General features: G+C 41.7%; 1 protein-coding gene across 1 annotated transcript in view; it reads right to left on the bottom strand.

Annotated features, from left to right (window-relative positions):
* ANKDD1B (ankyrin repeat and death domain containing 1B) overlaps nucleotides 1-21086 on the bottom strand; it is a 98316-nt gene extending 77230 nt beyond the window's left edge. Inside the window, exon 1 of the mRNA XM_077462560.1 lies at nucleotides 20695-21086. Coding sequence (XP_077318686.1) covers nucleotides 20695-20878 — 184 coding nt within the window. The 5' untranslated portion in view covers nucleotides 20879-21086. The remainder of the gene's footprint in view (nucleotides 1-20694) is intronic.
* Nucleotides 21087-21595: the final 509 nt, after the last annotated feature.

Here is a 21595-nt window from a genome sequence, read left to right as displayed (position 1 = left end):
GTGAGGTCAGGCACTGATGTGGCCAAGCTCACAGTAACCGCTCTAATTCATCCCAAAGGTGTTCTATTGGGTTGAAGTCGGGACTAATTTTGGACAATTTCATGCTCCCAACTTTGTGGGAACAGTTTGGGGATGGCCCCTTCCTGATCCAACATGAGTGTGCACTAGTGCACAAAGCAAGGTCCATAAAGATAAACAAGATCTATTGTATAGTCTAAGAATATACTTTCACTTTTTAACTACAGCATTGTAAACACATAATAGTTATTTCTTACTGTCCAATAAAAGCTTACTCGAAAAATCTCTCCTTATGTATTGAATGCTGCCTATCTGCAGGCCATCTCTTTGCACAACTTCCTGGATTCCTTGCCTGCTTTGCAGCTTCCATCTGCTCATTTATTTTGTTTACTTTCAATTTATAAGGACTACATATCCCATGGTAGCTTACTGCCTGCAAGCAGTGATTCCTGTACTGACTCTGTCTCTTGAAACTCCTCCTCTCAGCACCTCTGTAGTTCAGAAGGCAGGCTCTGTGAAATGTGCGACACAGCAGTGCCTACAGGTGCCGTTCAGGGGGTGCTGGCCAATAGATTACCGCCAGCACCTGCTGCTGGTCTGGAACACACACAGAACGGGGGCAATGCCTATGTAAAGAAGGAACAGCCCTGTCCTGTCAGCGAAAAAAGCAAAGAATTTACTTTTCCTGCAAAGCAGGGAATGAAATTGATTACTTCCCCTGGTAAAAGCACCTCACATAGTGTACACAAACACTGGCTAGGCACACATTTAACCCTTTTATCGCCCTAGATGAGTGATGGTGAACCTTGGCACCCCAGATTTTTTGCAACGACATATCCCATATTGATCATGCACTCTTCAGTGCAATTGTGCATCATTAGAAATGAAGTTCCAAAACATCTGGGGTGCCAAGGTTCGCCATCACTGCCCTAGATGTTTAACCCCTTCCCAGCCAGTGACATTAGTACAGTGACAGTGTATATTTTTAGCACTGATCACTGTATTAGTGTCACTGGTTCCCAAAAATTGTCAAAAGTGTCAGAATGTCCACCGCAATATCGCAGTCCTGCTTTAAGTCGCTGATCACCGCAATAACTAGTAAAAAATTTAGTTTAAAAAAATATATATAAATAAATAAAAATATCCCATAGTTTGTAGACAAAGAGATTTGATTTTTTCTATTTTTTATTAGATATGTTTTATGTATATATATATATATATATATATATATATTGTGTGTTTATCAAAATTGTCGGTCTTTTTTTGTTTATAGCGCAAGAAAAAAAAACACAGTAGTGATCAAATACCACTAAAAGAAAACTCTACTTGTGGGAATTTTTTTTGGGTACAGCGTCTATTGTATAGTATTGCGTACTATTGTCAGTTAAATTAAAGCAGTATCGTATCACAAAAAAGGGCCTGGTCATGAAGGGGGGTAAACCTTCCCGAGGTCAAGTGGTTAAGCATAATTAGTCATTAGTCTTATGTTCAAAATAAAGCATTAGACAGAACACAGATGGGGTGGATTTTTGGGATTACGTGGATGTTATAAATAAAATAGAAGTCTCTCCAGCCAAAAAATATGTAAATAGAAGCTTTCGCTGATTCCTTTAATGCCAATTTCCCACCAAACCATATGATACAGGCAATCAGTCATAAGCTTGTGACGATAAAAATGCAATTACTCCATTAATTTGCTGGTGGGTTATACAGGTCCTAAATGCTTGTAATTTTCTTATCTAAACAACAAAGGGAAATCGTGCAGTGCACTCTGTATAAGAAAGCTTTCATATCAGGTCTGGATCAATCAAAGCTCTAGCTTAACAAGACAAACATGAATGAGTGATCCAGCAGGTTCTGTAACTTTGTCTTCACAGATTATTTGCTTAGGGATGATTTACATCCCCTGATATTGTAAAGTACTGCAAAATGTTGGTGCCATATACAATGGATATAAAAAAAAGTCCACACACCCCTTGTAAAATGTCAGGTTCCTGTGAAATAAAAAAAAAATGAGACAAAGATAATAATGAGATAAAATAATTTCAGAACTTTTTCCACCCTTAATGTGACCTATAAACTGTACAACTCAATTGAAAAACAAACTGAAATCTTTTAGGAGGGGGAATGAAAATAAAAATAAAAAAATAATGCGGTTGCATAAGTGTGCACGCCTCCTTATAACTGGGGATGTAGCTGTTTTTACAATTAAGCAATCACATTCAAACTGATGTTGAGTAGGAGGCAGTACACACCTGCCATCATTTAAAGTGCCTCTGATTAACACCAAATAAAGTTCAGCTGTTCTAGTAGGTCTTTCCTGACTTTTTCTTAGGCGCATCCTACAGCAAAAGCCGTGGTCCACGGAGAGCTTCCAAAGCATCAGAGGGATCTCACTGTTAAAAGGTATCAGTCACCCTCCGAGTCAGAACTGTGCTGGCACGGGTGCGAACATAAAGGTCCACTAATCCACATATGGTGGGATTGCCCCCTAATCAGACCCTTCTGGGAAGATGTTAAACACCAAATAAAGATTATAACAGGGATAGATGTCCCCTACTCTCCGGTGCACTTCCTCCTGCACGTCCCTCCGACATCATTCAGCCAGTACAAAAAAAACGTGCTGTCCCACCTGCTGAATGCAGCAAGGCATTTAATCCCAATTTATTGGAAACAGCCCAGAATCCCTACTAGGGAGGAGTGGATAAGCGGAGTGAGTGCAGTCCGAGAGGCGGAAGACTGGGTGGTGACCTGTCGGGCTCCCGGGACCGATTAGTCGGTACCTGGACACCGTGGTCGGAATATGCCACAGATTCTAGCTACGTTCCCTCTAGCCTAGATACAGCATTACTGGAACTGGCAGATCCATCCCTTGAAACTCGCAAGGAATACAAAACTTAGAGATAAAAACCTTGTCCCCCGATGGACTGTAGCCCCCAGAAATCACGTAAACAGAAGACCCTGGTCAGTGGTGGTGTGCTCGGTGTGGGTGCGAAGAAGGCTTCTTACAACAATGCAGGAACGCTCAGGTCTCTCCCTCACCCCCCCCCCCCCACCCTTTCTTCTTTTCTTTTTTCTCTCCCCTCTTTTCCTTTTCTCTGTACACCCTGGAGCTTATATGCCTCCTTTACTTTGATGCTGTAGGTTAAACATCCGATTGGCATCGCATTGGTGTTTATAGTTGCATGGGGCCTGGTGCGCGAGAGGGACAGATCTCTGCCACACCGGAGAAACTGTACATCTTATGGGCGTGTACATGGTGGCTTTTTGGTGCCCACGCTGCACGCAGGGGGCAGGGGGCGGTTTGATGGAGGCCATTGGGCCCCCCCCTGCCCTCGCTGCAGGTCGCGGGATCACACTCTCAGAACGCTGGTGTGGACAACCCCCTCCTGGTTCACCCCCGGGGGTGAAAGATGGTATATGAGAGGGCAGAAATATCCCCCCTATTTATCACACCACCATAGCTTCCGTGCTACCGCCTTCGGGATGCCAACCATAAATCTGCTAAAGGAATGTAGGCCCCCCAGGTCTTCCCACACAATACCCAACATCATCGCTCTGGTGGTGGTACATGTTTTTTTGTTTATTCATACTGTTAGCATGTGTAAGACCCTGGTGGGTCAACGATCTTACTCTATGCAAAATGTTGAACATGTCTTGTTATATATCTCTCTATAAACTTAAATAAAGATTATACAAAAAAAAAGGTATCAGTCAAGAGAAGGGTGCAGAAGGCATTATGTTTCCCTGAAAATAAGCCATATCCCGAAAATAAGACCTACCATGATTATCGGGGATGGCTGCAATATAAGCCCTGCCCTGAAAATAAGCCCTAATTAAAGTCCTTGTAATCCGTTTTGTAAAAAGATTATATAATGTGCAGTATCTCCTTTTGTAAATTTATTGTGGAAAATACCCTATTTACAGCACCCTTGGGTGGTCACGTGACCCACCGGACATCTTCTTGCTGTCAGCGACCCTTCCCTCTGCAGTGCTCGGAGCGGGGCTGACGTCAGCAGGGATCTCTACCCCTCTCTCTCCAGTATGCAGAGCGGGGAAGGAGAACTCTAGCAGGTCATGGGAGTGCCCAGGGATACTGTAAATAAGGTTATTTTCCACAATAAAGTTATACAAGGAGACACAGTACACACTATGTAATCTTTTTACAGAATTGATTACATGATTTTGCAAGGACTTTAACTAAGGTTTTCATAATGCCGACTCTTGTGCTGACGGGGAGAGGGGAAGAGAAGACAGGGGACACAGGAAATGTTTATTTTTTTTAAATGTATTGTTTTAGTCCAGGTTTTATTCCAGGTTTTTTAGAACATAAAAGGGGAAATGACACAGCACAAACACTGTGCTGTCTATCATTCTTTAAAGGATCAGGATATTAAAACAAAAATGTCCAGCAGAAGATGACATGACTGTATTTGAATAAATGTAGATTATTGTACATACCATAAATAAATAAGACACCCCCTGAAAATAAGCCCTAGTTAGTTTTTTGCAGCCAAAATTAATATAAGACCCTTCTTATTTTCGGGGAAATATAGTACTACTCATACACTGTAAGCGCAATAGCCATTTAATAAATGGGTTTTAATGATACTGCACTATGAAGCTTTTCCTTTCTTTTGGTTTTTTGTGTGGCGGTAGGAGTCTGAGGGCTGCTGAAGCGATTCCTGTGTGGAAGGTGGTGTCAATGTGAACCAAATCACATAACAATGAATAAGTGTATCACCTACAATTAGCGGCTAATACGTCGGCCTATAAAAGACAGCCACGCATGTCAGCTAGCCAACCCTGATGAAGTCACGTGGTTAGTGACGATATGCATGGGGAGGAGCCAGGTGACGTCACAGATGAATATGAGGAATAGCGGCAAATTTGATCTGCTACATACTGTATTTATTATTGCTCATTTGAACGCGATGTACAAGTGATAGCTATGTGAGTTCAATATTTTACTTTTAATAAATCGGTTGTCTTTGAACATACTACACCATGGTGGTCTATATGTGGTTTTGAGCCCTTATCCACAGAACTTATTTACAAGCAGGTGTGACTGTTGGAACAAAGAGGAGATATTTAAAAGGTGAGGATCACAGACCATCCCTAGACATCAGATCACCCCCAATATTAGGGAACAAGCATTATTAGACCTATCATATAGGTCTATAAATCAGGTACAGGTACATCCTAAACTCATTGTGTGGTGGAGCACTGAAAAAAGAACATTTTTATTTGCAGCCCTGAAGCACTTTATACCACTAATAAGTTCATCTGCATGCATATATCCTTGAAGTATAAGGATAGTACTATTGTAGGAATTTGCATCACACTGACTGAATTGTCAATTGACAGAACCAGGATTCCAATCTATGTTTGTGTGGACATTCTTTATTGGATTTTTTTCACATTTGTTTATTTAGGAGGATAGGGGCATAAGATTTTCAGTGGAAGCTATCTCGGACAGCATTAACTTTTTGGATCTGATGATTAGCAAATTAGAAGGGGGATTTAAGACGATGTCCTACTTTAAGAAAACAGATAGAAATTCTTTCATACCTATAGGTAGTTGCCATCATGATTCTTGGTTAAAATCAATCCCCAAAAGTCAGTTTATAAGAATGAGGAGGAACTGTTCTGATGTTAGGGATTTCAGATTGCAGGCGAACATCCTGAAAGGGAGACTGGAGAAAAAGGGGTATGATGTTGAGTCTATGGATGTAACCATAGAACAAATAGCTGAGGTTGATAGAACCTCTCTGTTGAAGGCTGGTTTGGGTAAGGAAAGGAAAAAGTCCATCATTCCTTTTGTTACAACCTTTTCTACCCAACATTATTTGGTTAGAAAGATGTTGCGGAAACATTGGAATCTTTTATCTAATGATAGAATCATCCGTACTTTTCTTCCAGCCAATCCGGAAATTATTTTTAGAGGGGTCCCCTCCTTGAGACATAGGATAGCCCCTAATGTAATAGATCCCCCCACTAAGAAAGTCTCTTTTTTTCAACAATTAGCAGGATATCATCAGTGTCGACGGTGTCAGATTTGTACACTAAATAAGAGCAAAAAGAAAAAAACGGAGTCATTCGTTTCTACCAGCACCCGAAGGGAACATGAAATCGAACCTTTTATAACATGTAGCTCTAAGGGTGTAGTATACCTTCTGCAATGTCCATGTGGGCTCCAGTACATAGGGAGAACCAAACGAGCCATGCAGGTTCGCTTGGGGGAACACATTACGAACATTAGGAATGGATATAAATTCCATTCTGTATCCAAGCACTATGATTTACATCATGGCCGTAATCCAGCAAATACCTTATTTTTAGGCATAGACAAGTACAATGCGCACTGGAGGGGTAGTTCCCTGGTGCGTGACCTGTCTAGACTGGAAATGATGTGGGTACATAAAATACGATGCTACACACCTTATGGTCTTAATGTGGACGTTGATGTGAATGCTTTTATTGATAACGGTTAGACCCTTATACTGTGAACCATTTCCGAATTCCTGGTTTGGATCCAACGATCTTCATTTGACTACATTTTTTGATAACATCTTATCTAAGGATTCTGCTTAGATTGCATTTTTTAATAACACGATGCGCTGTTAATGCACATAGTTTAAAAGTTGAGTGTAGGTGTATCCATCCAGCCGACATCATCTCCATGGAGGAGATGGGATGGGTAATTTTCATCTGTTATCTGGGATTTGTGCATTGAATATAATCTATATATGCACTTCCTTCAGGACATGTAGTGATAGAGTTTTTCTATTAATGGGATATTGATACTAGGGTATTTGCTGAACCCAGCTGAGGGGTTTTAGTAAAATATTCTAGAAAGACTCTTTAGGCAGGCCCTGTGATTGAAACGTGAGGGGTGCCCTCATATACACTCCTTAGTTCAACGATTATTGGCGGTTTGTGGTTGATTATAAAATATTATTCCCCTTTCATGGATTGGGGCCAATTATCTTTCCTTGAGGATGTGGTTTCATGTAACATGCATTTGATGTAGAAACATACCTTGTTCATAGGGGTAAAGAAAAAATCTCTTTCCCCTGGTAATTACAGTGTTTGTGATTGGGGTTGTTCAATTTCCCCTTTGGGGGGTTATGAATTTATTTAATACGCATTTTAATGTAGGAACACATTTTTCAATAATTTTCTACATTGGGACAATTTAGATTATGTCCTATAAAGAAAAATGTTTTTTAAATCTTTATTTATTTTTATAAGGTTTTTTGAAATAATTCAACCACTGGCTCTGGGCATACACTCCTCATTCATTGTGGAGTGTAGGACCGGTGTAAGAGTTATGGATTTTCTGTGTTGGTTTGCGCACAATGAATCTGCGCGTAGGAACACGGACGCCTTTTTTAATTTATTAAATAAATTTCTATTTGTATTTTGTATATATGTTCCCAGTGTAATGCGTAAGTGTAAACTTGCCATTTTCAATTTGGGAAATGGTTCCCTCTCCCCTTTAGAATAGGTGATGGTTCAATAAGGGCAGGAGATTAATATTGCCCTGTTTCAAAATGGTGGATTGGGAGCTGTAACCAGGAGCTTGGAAATGGGCGGTTACAATGATTACCAGTGAGTATTTATGGCGGTGGGTCAGCGCGCCGCTCGTACCCCAGGAAGAAGTCACTTTTGACTAAACGACGTAGGGTGAGCGGCGTGCTGACGTCACCGCATTTCCACATTAACCAGGAAGGGCGGGCAGTGTAAACAAGAGAGAGCCGGCCGGCTCGTGATTTTTATATACGCTTATACTCTGCTGGAAATTCGTGAGTTTGTTACTTTACCTTATTGTATTTTTATAAAAATTTTACGGAGTTACGCTATGGGAGCCTCTCTTTTTTTGTTTTGCTAAATGATTGTGGCGGAACGGGAGACGCTTTAAGAAGGGGGCATGAAAGTTGGAGACACCAGCAGAGCCTAGGGACCAGGGACGTGCTATTTGCAAGCTCGTAAGATCTCCTTAAAAAAGAGATCTTGGCAGCTGGTAAGCCTCACTGAATTTGGTGGTGGATAAACCTCTTTCCTCTGGGTGCACCTGCTACATGCGTGAAGGGTGGTTTTGTAGTCACTGAAATGGACTGAGATTCATCATCCTATCTATCTTTCATCTTCTTCGGACTGTTTATATATTTGAAAATTATTGTTACATTGAACTTCTTTTTTTTTTTGCACTATTTTGCAACTTTCGAGATTTTTGCAAAAAATAGGAAAGATTATGTCACTTCATAATTTTGGTTTCTTATAAGTTTTAGCGCAGCTGTTTCTTTAAGATTATTGTATATTGTGTGCGTCTCACATTGGGTTGCAGCAAGAACTTATTATTATTATTCAATTTTCTTAATCATATTTTTTATTTCATCAACACTTGATTATTTTTAATTTTAACACTTTTTTGGTCAGCGCTGTTTTTCAACGAGTTTTCAGGTTCTCTCCTTTATGTCAGAGTTTCCCCTTAGATCATGATCTGCAGCCTTCCCCTTTACATTAGAGTTTGCCTTGCACTGTAAGGGGGAACTCTGTGCTGGCTGGGTTATATTAACCTAGCCTTCATATAAATGGAGAAATATGTTTTTTGACTTTTGCCTTCCCTTAAAGGGGTTGTAAACCCTCATGATTTTTCACCTTAATACATTCTATACATTAAGGTGAAAAACCTTCCATGGTGCTGCAGAATGTGAAGGGAGTGCTATAAAGGGAGTGAGGACAGGAATGTGAAGGGGGTGATATAAAGGGGGTGAGGACAGTTATGTGAAGGGGTGCTACAAAGGGGGTGATGAAAGATATGTGAAGGGGGTGCTATAAAGGGAGTAAGGACAGGAATGTGAAGGGGTGCTGTAAAGGGGGTGAGGACAGGAATGTGGAGGGGGTGCTATAAAGGGGGTTAGCACAGTTATGTGAAGTGGGTGCTATAAGGGAGTGAGGATAGGAATGTGAAGGGGAAGCTGTAAAGGGGTTGAGGACAGGAATGTGAAGGGGGTGCTATAAAGTGGGTAAGGACAGTCATGTGAAGGGGGTGCTATTAATGCGATTGCCTCTTGGGGGATCAGGAAGGAATTTTTTCCCCTGCTTTAGCAAATTGGATCATGCTCTGCTGTTTTTTTTTGCCTTCCTTTGGATCAACTGTGGGTACAGAATTGGGTATATGGGATTATATGATATTATTATTTTTTTTGTGGTTGAACTATATGGACTTGTGTCTTTTTTTCAACCTGACTAACTATGTAACTATGTAATGGGGTAAGGACAGGAATGTGAATGGGGCACTAAAAAGGGGTGAGAAAAGGAATGTGGATAGTGTGCTATAAGGGGGTGAGGATAGGAATGTGAAGGGGATGCTATAAAGGGGTGAGGACAGTTATGTGAAGGGATGCTATAAAGGGAGTAATGACATAAATGTGAAGGGGTGCGATAAAGGGGGTGAGCACAGTTATGTGAAGTGGGTGCTATAAGGGGGTGAGGATAGGAATGTGAAGGGGGTGAGGACAGTTATGTAAAGGGGTTTCTATTAAGGGGGGTCAGGACAGTTATGTGAAGGGGGTGCTATAAGGGGGTGAGGATAGGAATGTGAAGGGGTTGCTATAAAGGGGGTAAGGACAGGAATGTCAAGGGGTGCTATAAAGGGGGTGAGGATAGGGATGTGAATGGGTTGCTATAAAGGGGATGAGGAGAGGAATGTGAAGGGAGAAGCTATAAAGGGGGCGAGGACAAGAATGTGAAGTGGGGGCTATAAGGAGGTGAGGACAGGAATGTGAAGGGGGTGCTATAAAGAGGATGAGGAGAGGAATGTGAAGGGGTTCTATAAAGGGGGTAAGAACAGGAATGTGAAGGGGGTGCTATAAAGGGGGTAAGGACAGGAATAGGAAGGGGTTGCTATAAAGAGGGTGAGGACAGGAATAGGAAGGGGTTGCTATAAAGGGGGTGAGGACACTTATGTGAAGGGGTGCTATAAAGGGGGTGAGGACACTTATGTGAAGGGGTGCTATAAAGGGGGTGAGGACACTTATGTGAAGGGGTGCTATAAAGGGGGTAAGGACTGAAATGTGAAGGGGGTGCTATAAAGGGGGTAAGAACAGGAATGTGAAGGGGGTGGTATGAAGTGGGTGAGGACAGGAATATGAAGGGGATGCTATAAAGGGGGTGCGGACAGGAATGTGAAGGGGGTCTATAAAGGGGGTGCGGACAGGAATGTGAAGGGGGTGTTATAAAGGGGGTAAGGACAGGAATAGGAAGGTGTTGCTATAAAGGGGGGTGAGGGCAGTTATGTGAAGGGGTGCTATAAAGGGGGTAAGAACAGGAATGTGAAGGGGTTCTATAAAGGGGGTGTGGACAAGAATGCGAAGGGGGTGCTATAAAGGGGGTAAGGACAGGAATAGGAAGGAGTTGCTATAAAGGGGGTGAGGACAGTTATGTGAAGGGGTGCTATAAAGGGGATGAGGACAGTTATGTGAAGGGGTGCTATAAAGGGGGTGAAGATAGTTATGTGAACGGGGTTGCTATAAAGGGAGTGAGGACAGGAATGTGAAGGGAGTGCTATAAAGAGGGTGAGGACGGGAATGTGAAGGGGGTGCTATAAAGGGGATGAGGACAGTTATGTGAAGGAGTTGCTATAAAGGGGTTGAGGACAGGAATGTGAAGGGGGTAATATAAAGGGGGTGAGGATAGGAATGTGAAGGGGGGCTGGGGACTACAATTTGAAGTAGAGGGTGATATAAAGGGGGACTGCAGAAAAGAATGTGAAGGGGGGCTGAGGACTGTAATGTGAAGGAGGGGATGATGTGCAGGGGGACTGAGAACACTGATGTAATAAAAAGGATTGTGATGCAAAGGATTTGAGGCTAGCTTTACATTATTACTTACCGCATATAGGCAGCCCCTTTATTGCAGTGGGCTGCCTTATAAGCAGATACGCAGAAAAATAAGTCTCTGCCCTGCAGTGATGTAAGTAACTGAGTTAAAGTAAACGGCATTGTTACTTTAGAGGGTAACGAGTAATCTAACTGATTACTCTTCCCCTCATGGTAACGCCGTACCCATTACTTGGGCGGCGTTACTGCAATTACATCTACTGCCATGGGGGGCGGTAGATGTAATTGCCGTAACACCGCAATTACATCTACCGCCACTAGGGGCGCAACAGATCGTCACGTGCCGAGATCCGGAGCGCTGTGCGGCCTTGGCTTTAGGAAAGGGCGTGGCTTCGGCCTAGCTATGGAGCGGCGGCCATCTTGGGGCACCAGTCACCCGTTTACAATGCGATTGCTCCGTCAAATGACGGAGTGATCACTTGTAAACAAACCAGCGTCATAATGATGCCGGTTCCTCTCTCCCCTCTGTGCACAGATCTGTACAGTGGAGGGGAGAAATCGGATGGCCTCCATACCCTGCCAATACTCTGCAATTACCCGGCCAATACTCTGCAATTACCCGGCCAATACTCTGCAATTACCCGGCCAATACTCTGCAAGTACCCGGCCAATACTCTGCAAGTACCCGGCCAATACTCTGCAAGTACCCGGCCAATACTCTGCAGTACCTGGCCAATACTCTGCAATACCCGGACAATGCTCTGCAGTACCCTGACAATGCTCTGCCATACCCAGCCAATACTCTGCCATACCCAGCCAATACTCTGCCGTACTCGGTAATACCCAGCCATACTCGGTAATACCCAGCCATACTCGGTAATACCCAGCCATACTCGGTAATACCCAGCCATACTCGGTAATACCCAGCCATACTCTGCCATACTTGGTAATACCCAGCCATACTCTGCCATACTCGGTAATACCCAGCCATACTCTGCCATACTCGGTAATACCCAGCCATACTCGGTAATACCCAGCCATACTCGGTAATACCCAGCCATACTCTGCCATACTCGGTAATACCCAGCCATACTCTGCCATACTCGGTAATACCCAGCCATACTCTGCCATACTCGGTAATACCCAGCCATACTCGGTAATGCCCAGCCATACTCTGCCATACTCTGCAATACTCTGTAATACCCAGCCATACTCTGCCATACTCGGTAATACCCAGCCATGCTCAGCCATACTCCGCCAATATTACAGTGGGGGAGATGACGCGGATATTACAGTGGGGAGATTGTGGATATTACAGTGGGGACTATATGGTGGTGGAATTTTCACAGGTTTTTGCAAATTCAATTATTATCTGCTGATCCGAAAAATGATCCAATCCGTGACTCTGATCCAAGGAACGATCCGATCTGTGAGTTTGGGGGGGGGACAGATGTACAGAGGGGAAACAGATATATGTTTGTGGGGTGGATGACAGATGTGTGGTGGGGTACAGAGGGGGAACAGATATATGTGTGGGGGGGAACAGATATATGTGTGGGGGGGAACAGAGGGGAAATAGACGTGCAGGAGGATACAGAGGAGAAATAGATGTGCAGAGGGGAATGCGCCCCTTGCTTACAGTAATACTGGACCCGTCTCTTAGAATATAAAAAAAAAGTCACAGTTACTTTGCTGAGTAACTAATTACTTTTCCAATGTAGTAACTGAGTTACTAACGCAATTACTTTTTGGGAGAAGTAATTTGTAACTTAACTAATTACTTTTTTAAAGTAAGATGACCAACACTGCTGCCCTGACCCTTTTTATTTATTTTTTTATTGTGCCGTACCAAGCTGCATGGTACATGTGGCACCATGTGGTATGGCACTGGCAAAGAAAAGGTGCCATTGAGAGTCAAACATATGATTCGGACCTCGGCTGGAAGAAAATTTTACTGACTGGACCTCCATGAATTTTAATTTAATACCCCTGAGCTAGATGGAATAATGCTGTGAGAACTCTAATGCCGTGTACACACGACCGGTCTTTGACAGCAAAGGTCCAACGGAATGAATCCGTCAGACAATTCGACCATGTGTGGGCTTCATTGGACCTTTGCTGTCGAAAAATCAGATGGACTTTAGATTTAGAACACGTTTCAAATCTTTCCGACGGACTCGAGTCCGGTCAAAAAATCCACTCGTCTGTATGTTAGTCTGATGGACGAAAACCGACGCTAAGGCAGCTATTGGCTACTGGTTATGAACTTCCTTATTCTAGTCCAGTCGTACTTCATCACGGTCAAATCCGTCGGACTTTGGTGTGATTGTGTGTGGCCAAGTCCTAAGTTCGCCCGAAAGTCCTTCTGGAAGACGTCAGACCTAGTTCCTGAAAGTCTGGTCGTGTGTACACGGCATTAGTGCACTCCCAATGAGATAGATACATTTTCTTTATTAGCACTTAATTCTGCTAATGGATGAAGACTCTGGCACATAGTACTATTTTCAGTTTTGAAAAACATTTTTTATTTTTTATTTTATTGGTGACGTTTTTGGCACAATAAGATCATTTGCAGTTTTGGTAACAATTTGCACTTGCACATTTACTTTAGCACTTTTTCAAGATTTCTTTGGTCAATATATTACTAAGTCTCTTGGTAGAGCTACCTACCTCTTTAAATTTACATTGCTAATAGCACTAGCTACACGTTTCTAGTTTAAATATTAATATTTGCACTGTTTTGCACTGAAAATTGCCCTTTTTTGTACTTTTTTTGCAGCATCAGTAAAAAATGTGGCTGTCAGTAAATTTCACGATTTTTGCCAGTAGAAAATTGATGCGGTTTGTAAATTATGGTGTCCTGCCAGTAAATTTAACCTCAGGGGTTGGCAACACTGGCACAGTTAACATTTCTTACCCTAAAAGCCTATTTTTGACATTTGGTGTTTACAAGTTAAAATCCATATTGTTTGCTAGAAAATTACCCCCAAGCATATATATATATATATATATATATATATATATTTCATGAATTATAAAGAAACGAAACAGTAAAGTTAACCCAATTTTTTGTATAATGTGAAAGATGATGTTACGCCGAGTAGATACCAAACATGTCACGCTTTACAATTGCACGCACTCGTGGAATGACGACAAACTACGGTACCTAAAAATCTCCATAGGAGCCACTTTAAAATTTTTTATGGTTACCAGGTTAGAGTTATAGAGGCGTTCTAATGCTAGAATTATTGCTCTCGCTCTGATGATCACAGCGATACCTCACATGTGTGATTTGAACACCGTTTACATATGCAGGCGCGACTTCCGTATGCGTTTTCTTTGCTGCACGAGCTCGCAGCAAAGGGGGTGCTTTAAAAAAAAAAATCTTATTTATTTTAAAATTAATAAATTGTTTTAAAAAAAAAAAAATTCTGATCACTTTTATTGCTGTCACAAGGAATGTAAACATCCCTTGTGACAGTAATAGGTGGTGACAAGTACTCTTTATGGAGGGATCGGGCGTCATGACGTCGCTTCCGTGTTTACAATTAGGAGACTGGAATGAAGCCACTTACGGCTTCATTTCAGTCTGTCCCTAGCCGATAGAACCGGCGGTTTGTTGATCGCTAAGAGCGGCGGGAGGCGGGGGGCTTTTAGCCGCATCGGTTGTTATCACTGGAAAGCTGATCGCCGGCTCTATCTGCGGGCATCATCCCGGTATAACCCCCGAAAGCCGAGTACACAAATCTGCTTACGCTCGCTGGCAAGGGGTTAATTGCACATAGATGTTTATTTATACAGTAGCGCATCAAGTTTTATGTTATTTTTTATTTGCTGATGTGAGGAACACACATTTTCTGTAATTGCAGCAACTGTTGGAATCATTATTCAGGCCATACATGGGTCGAATTCCGGACAAATTTTCTTTGAAAAGAAATTTTGTGCGTTTTGTGATCTGATGGTGTCACCATTGATTTCGAAATTTGACCAACCAAGCCTTCGATTTCACCTCATGTTGTTTCTTTTTTTTTTTGGTAATTTTCTTTTCTTGTGCACATGCGCATTTATTTTTCGATTATATTTCTCACACGATTCTCCCATCATTGATTAGAAAATCGTTCAGAGGATTTCCAACATGCCCGGTTACTCAAATTTGATTGCTGTGCAAAAATCAGCCGTTGCTTCGGCCAACTAATGGTATGAAATTCGAACTAAAATACTTAGAAAAGATTTTCAAAAAATAATTATTCCAGAAACCGATCCATGTATGGCCGGCCTTAGTTTATCAAACACAAGTTGTTTGACAGTGCACTGGTTTTCCCTATATACAGATTCCTGTGTGGGGACAATACACTGACTACACAGTGGAAACCGGTTTCTGTGGACTGAAAAAAGCGTGCTTGATCTCTTTTATTGTGAGATCATGTCCATCTGATAAGAGGCTTGGATGTGGGGAAGCACTTTGGCACACTGAAGCACTTTTATGTTTTTATTAGAACAAATTATATAGTGTGGCGCTAAATCCCAAATACCCATGTGATAATCTATATATATATATATATATATATATATATATATATATATATATATATATATATATATATATATATATACACATAAATCAAAACATATGAAACAAACAATTGTGCAAACTGTGCAAAATTCAGCAACAAATAATATAAAAAATCAAATGCCCTACTGGCCAGTGCTACAAGTCCACATTTATGAATAAGCAAAGAAAGTGCCATTTAGTCTAAATAAATATAAAGTGCAATATAATTCTTCCAATCAAATGACTTCACTCCATAAATCCTTTGCTCCACAAATGTGCTCCACCTAATAAAAATAAATCTAGAGTGCTTTTGTTTAAATCAATCTGATCTTCAGCTCAGGCTTAGCAGTATGTGGCTTCCCAATATTTTTCTCTCAATTAGCCATCAACTTTTGTTGCTGAACAAAACATTTTCGCCATGTCCTGCTTCCTGGCAGGGCTAATTTTCGTTCATTAACCACCTGGCAAAATTCAGGGCTGTGGATGGTTTTTATTCATCACTGAGCACCTTAACCCATTCCCACCTAACCTAATCGGGCTGCGATCCGGCGTAACCTCTCAACCACTGGACACGGGCGATAATAGATAACTGTACTTGTGTAAAAGAAAAAAAAAATGTAATAAAAAGGAAAAAATAAAAATTCCAAAAAAATATATATTAAAAAAAAAAATGATTACTTTTATTTTGACATACTGTCACCAGTCAGTGTCCCTGATCACCGCCACATCAGTTGTATGACGCTGTACTTCACTGGTGACAGTATGTAAGAAATTGCAAAAAAATTGACAAAAAAATTACAACTTAAAAAAACTAGCCATGCGTGACAGCGTTGAGAGCTGAAAATTGGCCTGGGCGGGAAGGGGGTAACAGTGTCTGGTATTGAAGTGGTGTGGTGCAGCAGCTTTTTTGTGTGGTTAAATTATGCAGAGGTATTATTTTTATTCTCTGTATTGCAGAAGAGATATGCAGTGTCTCTTCAGCAATAAAATTAACCTTCCTACCTAATCTTAATTTTCTTTAGAGTGTACACTAAGCGCAGTTTTGTTTACATTTCGACTTTCATCCTGTGTGCCAAGATGACTGAACTCCCATGCATGCGCAGGAGTAACGTCATGCCGGGCTGGAAAATGAAGACAGCTATAGTCCAAAAGGAGCTGGGCAGAAGATGCCAGGACAGGTGAAAATAAAGAACTGGTAAGCTGCAATATAGTACAATAACCGTACATATTTTGTAGCACTGATTACTGTAATAATGTCACTGGTTCCCAATTAGGTGTCCGATCTGTCCGCCACAATGTCTCAGTCCCGCTAAAAATCGCAGATCACTGCAATTACTAGTAGTAATAAAATAATAATAAAATTTCCATGAATCTATTCACTGTTTTGTAGACACTGTAGACGCTATAACGTTTGCACAAATCAATATACGGCTACTGCGTTTTTTTTTTTTACCCAAAATATGTAGAAGAATACATATGGGCATAGACTGGGAAAAATGTGTTTGTTTATATTTTTTTGGGGGGGGGGATATTTGTTATAGTAAAAAAAAAATAGCTTTTTTAAAAAAAATTGTCGCTCTTTTTTGTTTATAGTGCAAAAAATAAAAACCACAGAGATATCAAATACCACCAAAATAAAGCTCTATTTGTGGGAGAATAAAAAAGGAGGTACATTTTGTTTGGGCACAGCGTCGCATGACCGCACGCTTGTCAGTTAAAGCGGCGCAGTGCCATATCTAAAAAAATGGCCTGGTCATTAAGGGGCAAAATCTTCACATCCTTAATTGGTTAAAGTGGTTTAAAGGCAGAAGGCATTTTATCTTAATAGATTGTTTGCATTAAGATAAAAATCCTTCTGTATGCAGCAGCCCACCTCAGCCCCCAACACTTACCTGAGGTCCCTCTCTGTCCAGCGATGTCCACGGGTGTCTCACCCGTCCAAGATTCTCCTTGCTGATTGGCTGAGACACAACAGCACTGCCATTGGCTCCCACTGCTGTCAAAGTCAGCTAGCCAATCAGGGGAGAGAGGGTGTCTGAATGGACACAGGGAGCTGTGACTCGGATTCAGTGCCCCCATAGCAAGCTGCTTGCTGTGGGAGCACTGAACAGGAGGGAGGGGCCAGGGTCACCAAAGAGGGACCCGTGAAGTGGAGGATCCAGGCTGCTCTGTGCAAATCCACTGCAATAGAGCAGGTAAGTATAACATGTTTATTATTTTTATAGGAAAAAAAAAAAACGAGACTTTACAATCACTTTAAACCATCCTATGGAGGGAAGTGGGTCTTGTTTTGAGGAGATATAGAAATGTACATGCTCTATAGCAACTTAAAGAAGTTCTTCACCCTAGAAAGAAAAAATTAAAAGCCATCAGTTTCAAATACTGTAGCTGCTGGCTTTTAATAAAAAGACAACTCTGTCTAGGGATCCAGTGCTGTCCTCACCTGGGCCAGTTCTTCACTGGTCTTCAGGTCCCAAGCACTGGCATGTTTACAAAGGGAAGCCAGCTGTAGCGCCTTGCGGCATCACAGCGGCCTCTCATTGCGCATGCGCAAGCTGCTCTGTGCTTTATGAATGACATGCGATGAGTCCCAGGAGGCTGAGGGCAAAGGGGTGGGGGGTGAAGTTCAGCTCGAAACACCTAGGCTCAAAACTAGGTACCCGTTCCCTCCAAAGAAATGTATTATGCCAACTATGGTAGAAGAGGGAGGAAGGGGAGGAGGATATAATGCAGAATTTCCCTTTTAGAGCCCTTTCACACTGGGGTGGGCGTCAGAGGTAAAGCGCTGCTATTCTTAGCGGAGCTTTACCATCTTTTTAGCTGCACTTTTTGGCCACTAGCAGGGCATTTTTAACTACCACTAGCAGCTAAAAAAGGGTTAAAAGCCTCAAAGATGCTGCGTGCATGCCTTTTTTTGACGTCCTGCCAGCGCAGGCCCTTGAGCCTTCACATTGGAGTGACAGGGGCTTAGGGGCTTTAAGCTCTCCTGATCATCTGGCAGCTGATGAAAATTAAAAAAGTATTATGTAAGTATCAGCAAATGTATTTATTTCAGGTAATTAATTATTTAGGTATTATATAGCACCAAAGATTTACACAATACTTTATATATTGTGCATTCACATTACTCCTTTCCTTCAAAGAGCTTACAATCCGAGGTACCTATCTCACGTATATACATACTAGGGCTAATTTAGGCCGGCCATAGACAGTTTGAATTTAAATGAGTATGGGCAAGCTGAATGTATTGAAGTTGATCTATCAATCTACATGGGTACAACCAGCTGTTATAGCTGTTAGCAATAATCACTGTCTTCCCCCAGCGGGGATGGCTTCCTCCCATTGGGAGAAGACAATGGCTTGGCAGGAGGGATTCCCTCATCAGCACTGTCTGTATAGACAGAGTGAATCAAGAAATTCACTGTCTATGGCTGGCCTTAGGAGCTGATTACCCTACCAGCATGTTTTTGGAGTGTGGGAGGAGAACCACACGTGCTCAGGTTGAACATGCAAACTCCATGTAGGTGGTATTGTGGTTGGAATTCAAACCAATGACCTGCCTGATGGAAGTGATAACCACTTAGCCACTGTGCTGCCAAGGGAAGGTAGAAAGTTGTGGATAGCACAGGAATTTACACTGGATTTCCCCCATGATAATGGCGGTTTCCAGCTGTCAGAATGGTTAAAAGCAAGCAATAATAAATAAAAGCGTTATGCTGTTATGTTCAAAGTAAACAACAAATGTGAAATAAGTCCTTCATAAAAAGTCCCAAGATGATCTCTAAAACGTATGTCCATGTGTGACGTTCAATCTAGCAACACCATCACTGGTCTCTGTGCTCAAACCTCCATTACACAGATCTGTTTCCTGGGGTCGAAGAGCTCAAAATAAAAGAGGTCTAATATCACTTTAAACTCCTTTCACAGAGCACTCATATTGCAACTGTATCTCCTGTGACAGTGCAGTGCCCACCAATAGGTGAGAGCAGAAGCCAAACACATGTGAATGGAATCAAAGGACTATGAAAAGCACCGCAGCAAGGAGATACGGTTGGACGAATGCCGAGGAGCAAAGCCCTCTCTCCCAGATCTTCTCTCTGCCGATCTCAGAGATTGGTGGAGAGAAGATTGGGGAGAGGGGGCTTTGCTTCTCAGCATTCATCCATCCAACTCTATGGTGCAATTATCCAGTGACAGGGAGGATATCTAGGAGGTCCTGATCTCTGGCTTGGTTATTATAAACAAAGTGCATTAAACCACTCTTATTAGGAGGTCGCATATCCTCTGGTAAGCACTGTTATCAATTTTTGGCTGGTGACACTTACCCTATCCTACCTTCATCACTTTCACGGCGTGAGGGACTTTTTCATCTTCATTGCTTGTATGTGATTGCACAGATTGCTCATAAACATTTCTATGGAATTGCACTTTTATGGACTTGGTTAGATACTTGGAATAATTTTGTGCATGTTCACTATGTTTTTTTTTTATTTCAGCACTGCACTATTTGCTTTATATTTTATATTACATATGTCAAGTGTCTAGACATTGTGCACAGCTGCTGTTTCATTTGGTTGTTTGTTTCACTGTTTGCGCAGATATACATTTGTGTTTTAAAAGGAGATACGTTTGCAATATACTAGTTGCCATGCTGTTAGAGAGCCATCCATGCTTATATGAAAGGGTTCGAGCCATCCATCCCCTTGAGAGGAGTTTAAAGCAATATTAGATATCTTTTGTTTTGAGGTGATGGGTTCTGGTAAGCAGATCTGTGTAGTGGAGGTTTGAGCACAGAGACAGCCGCTGTATGTTTTGACAAAGGTGTTAAAATAGTGATTAAATTAGCAATTTCTAGCATGCAAAGAATTTTCAGCATTTTGAAAACATCATAACTAATCATTCTGTTTTTTATGGAGACAATGCAGCCAACCATTAAACAGGCATATGTTATATCAGGGGTAGGCAACCTCGGCCCTCCAGCTGTGGTGAAACTACAAGTCCCATGAGACATTGCAAGACCCTGACAATCACAGGCATGATGGGATTTGTAGTTTCACCACAGCCGGAGTGCCGAGTTTGCCTACCCCTGTGCTATATTGTACCTTTGGTCAAGCTTTGAGACATTTGACATGATTTGAAAAGGAAGGTCAGGTTTCTCACCTCCCTGTTTTCCATTATAAGATCTACTTGTATAAAACTTAGCTTAGCAAGTAACTCAAGTACAAAACATTCACATTATATGGAAGTGTATTTAAGAATTATTTGCACGTAACTTACTTATCTCATGATTTTCTGTTGGAGGTGAAGTTGTGGTTTTATTCCGAACGGTCTGTACCAGGCCTGTGACAGTACCATTGACAGTGTTGGTGACATTACCCAGCTTCTTTTGTGCAGTGCTCCCCAATCCAGCAACAACTCCCACCATTCCATCTCTCTTTGCCAAGTTTTCCCAATCTATCATCTTCTGAGATTTCTTTATGCAGTGAAAATATTGCAATCCTCATAAAACCAGATGACAGTGTGCTTAATTAAGTCTTCATAGTCCTTTTCCAACTGTTCTTTTCTATGCAGAGTGCTGTGTAATGTAACACTTTGTTACTTGTGTACAGTTTTACATGTGAGAGTAGGGCTGGGTTGCCGATCAGGTCTCTCCTCCCTGACTAGGTTGTCACTGTCATTACGCAGGAATGCCTGTGTGCTAAAGAACTCCCCTGCAGGTACACCCAGATGAAAATGACTCATTTCTGCCTTCTGTAAACTTTTAACTCATCAGACTAGTCTTAGCTTCTTGTTGCACAGCAGGTGCAAGGAAAAGGGTAAAAGGTTGGATCCATTATGATTTATGTAAATTAAATTGTTGGTATTCAGCCATTTGCTACAGATGCATTGTTACAGGTACACGCAAAGTCAGCCCACAGCAAAAAAGGCACAGGAGAACCTCTACACACCTGAGTTGAGCTGCTACTAAAGACCCATCCCTATTTCCAGCCACTTAAGTCCGAGTGCTGGCTGCTGTCAACAACCATGTAGCTCACCATTGGATGTGGATGTACATGTTTTAAAAAAAAAATAAAAATAAAAGAGGTCAGGAGTCTGATTATTGGACTGAACGATCTTTATTTATGTGTACCCTAATTTTCCTCTTTCATAACCCTAATATACTTGATAATATCTCAAA

Source organism: Lithobates pipiens, unplaced genomic scaffold, assembly GCF_037356315.1.
Source record: "Lithobates pipiens isolate NorthernLeopardFrog02 unplaced genomic scaffold, aLitPip1_a1.2 Scaffold_3, whole genome shotgun sequence".
NCBI classification, from domain to species: Eukaryota; Metazoa; Chordata; class Amphibia; order Anura; family Ranidae; genus Lithobates; species Lithobates pipiens.
This window is presented reverse-complemented; position numbering and strand designations above follow the sequence as displayed.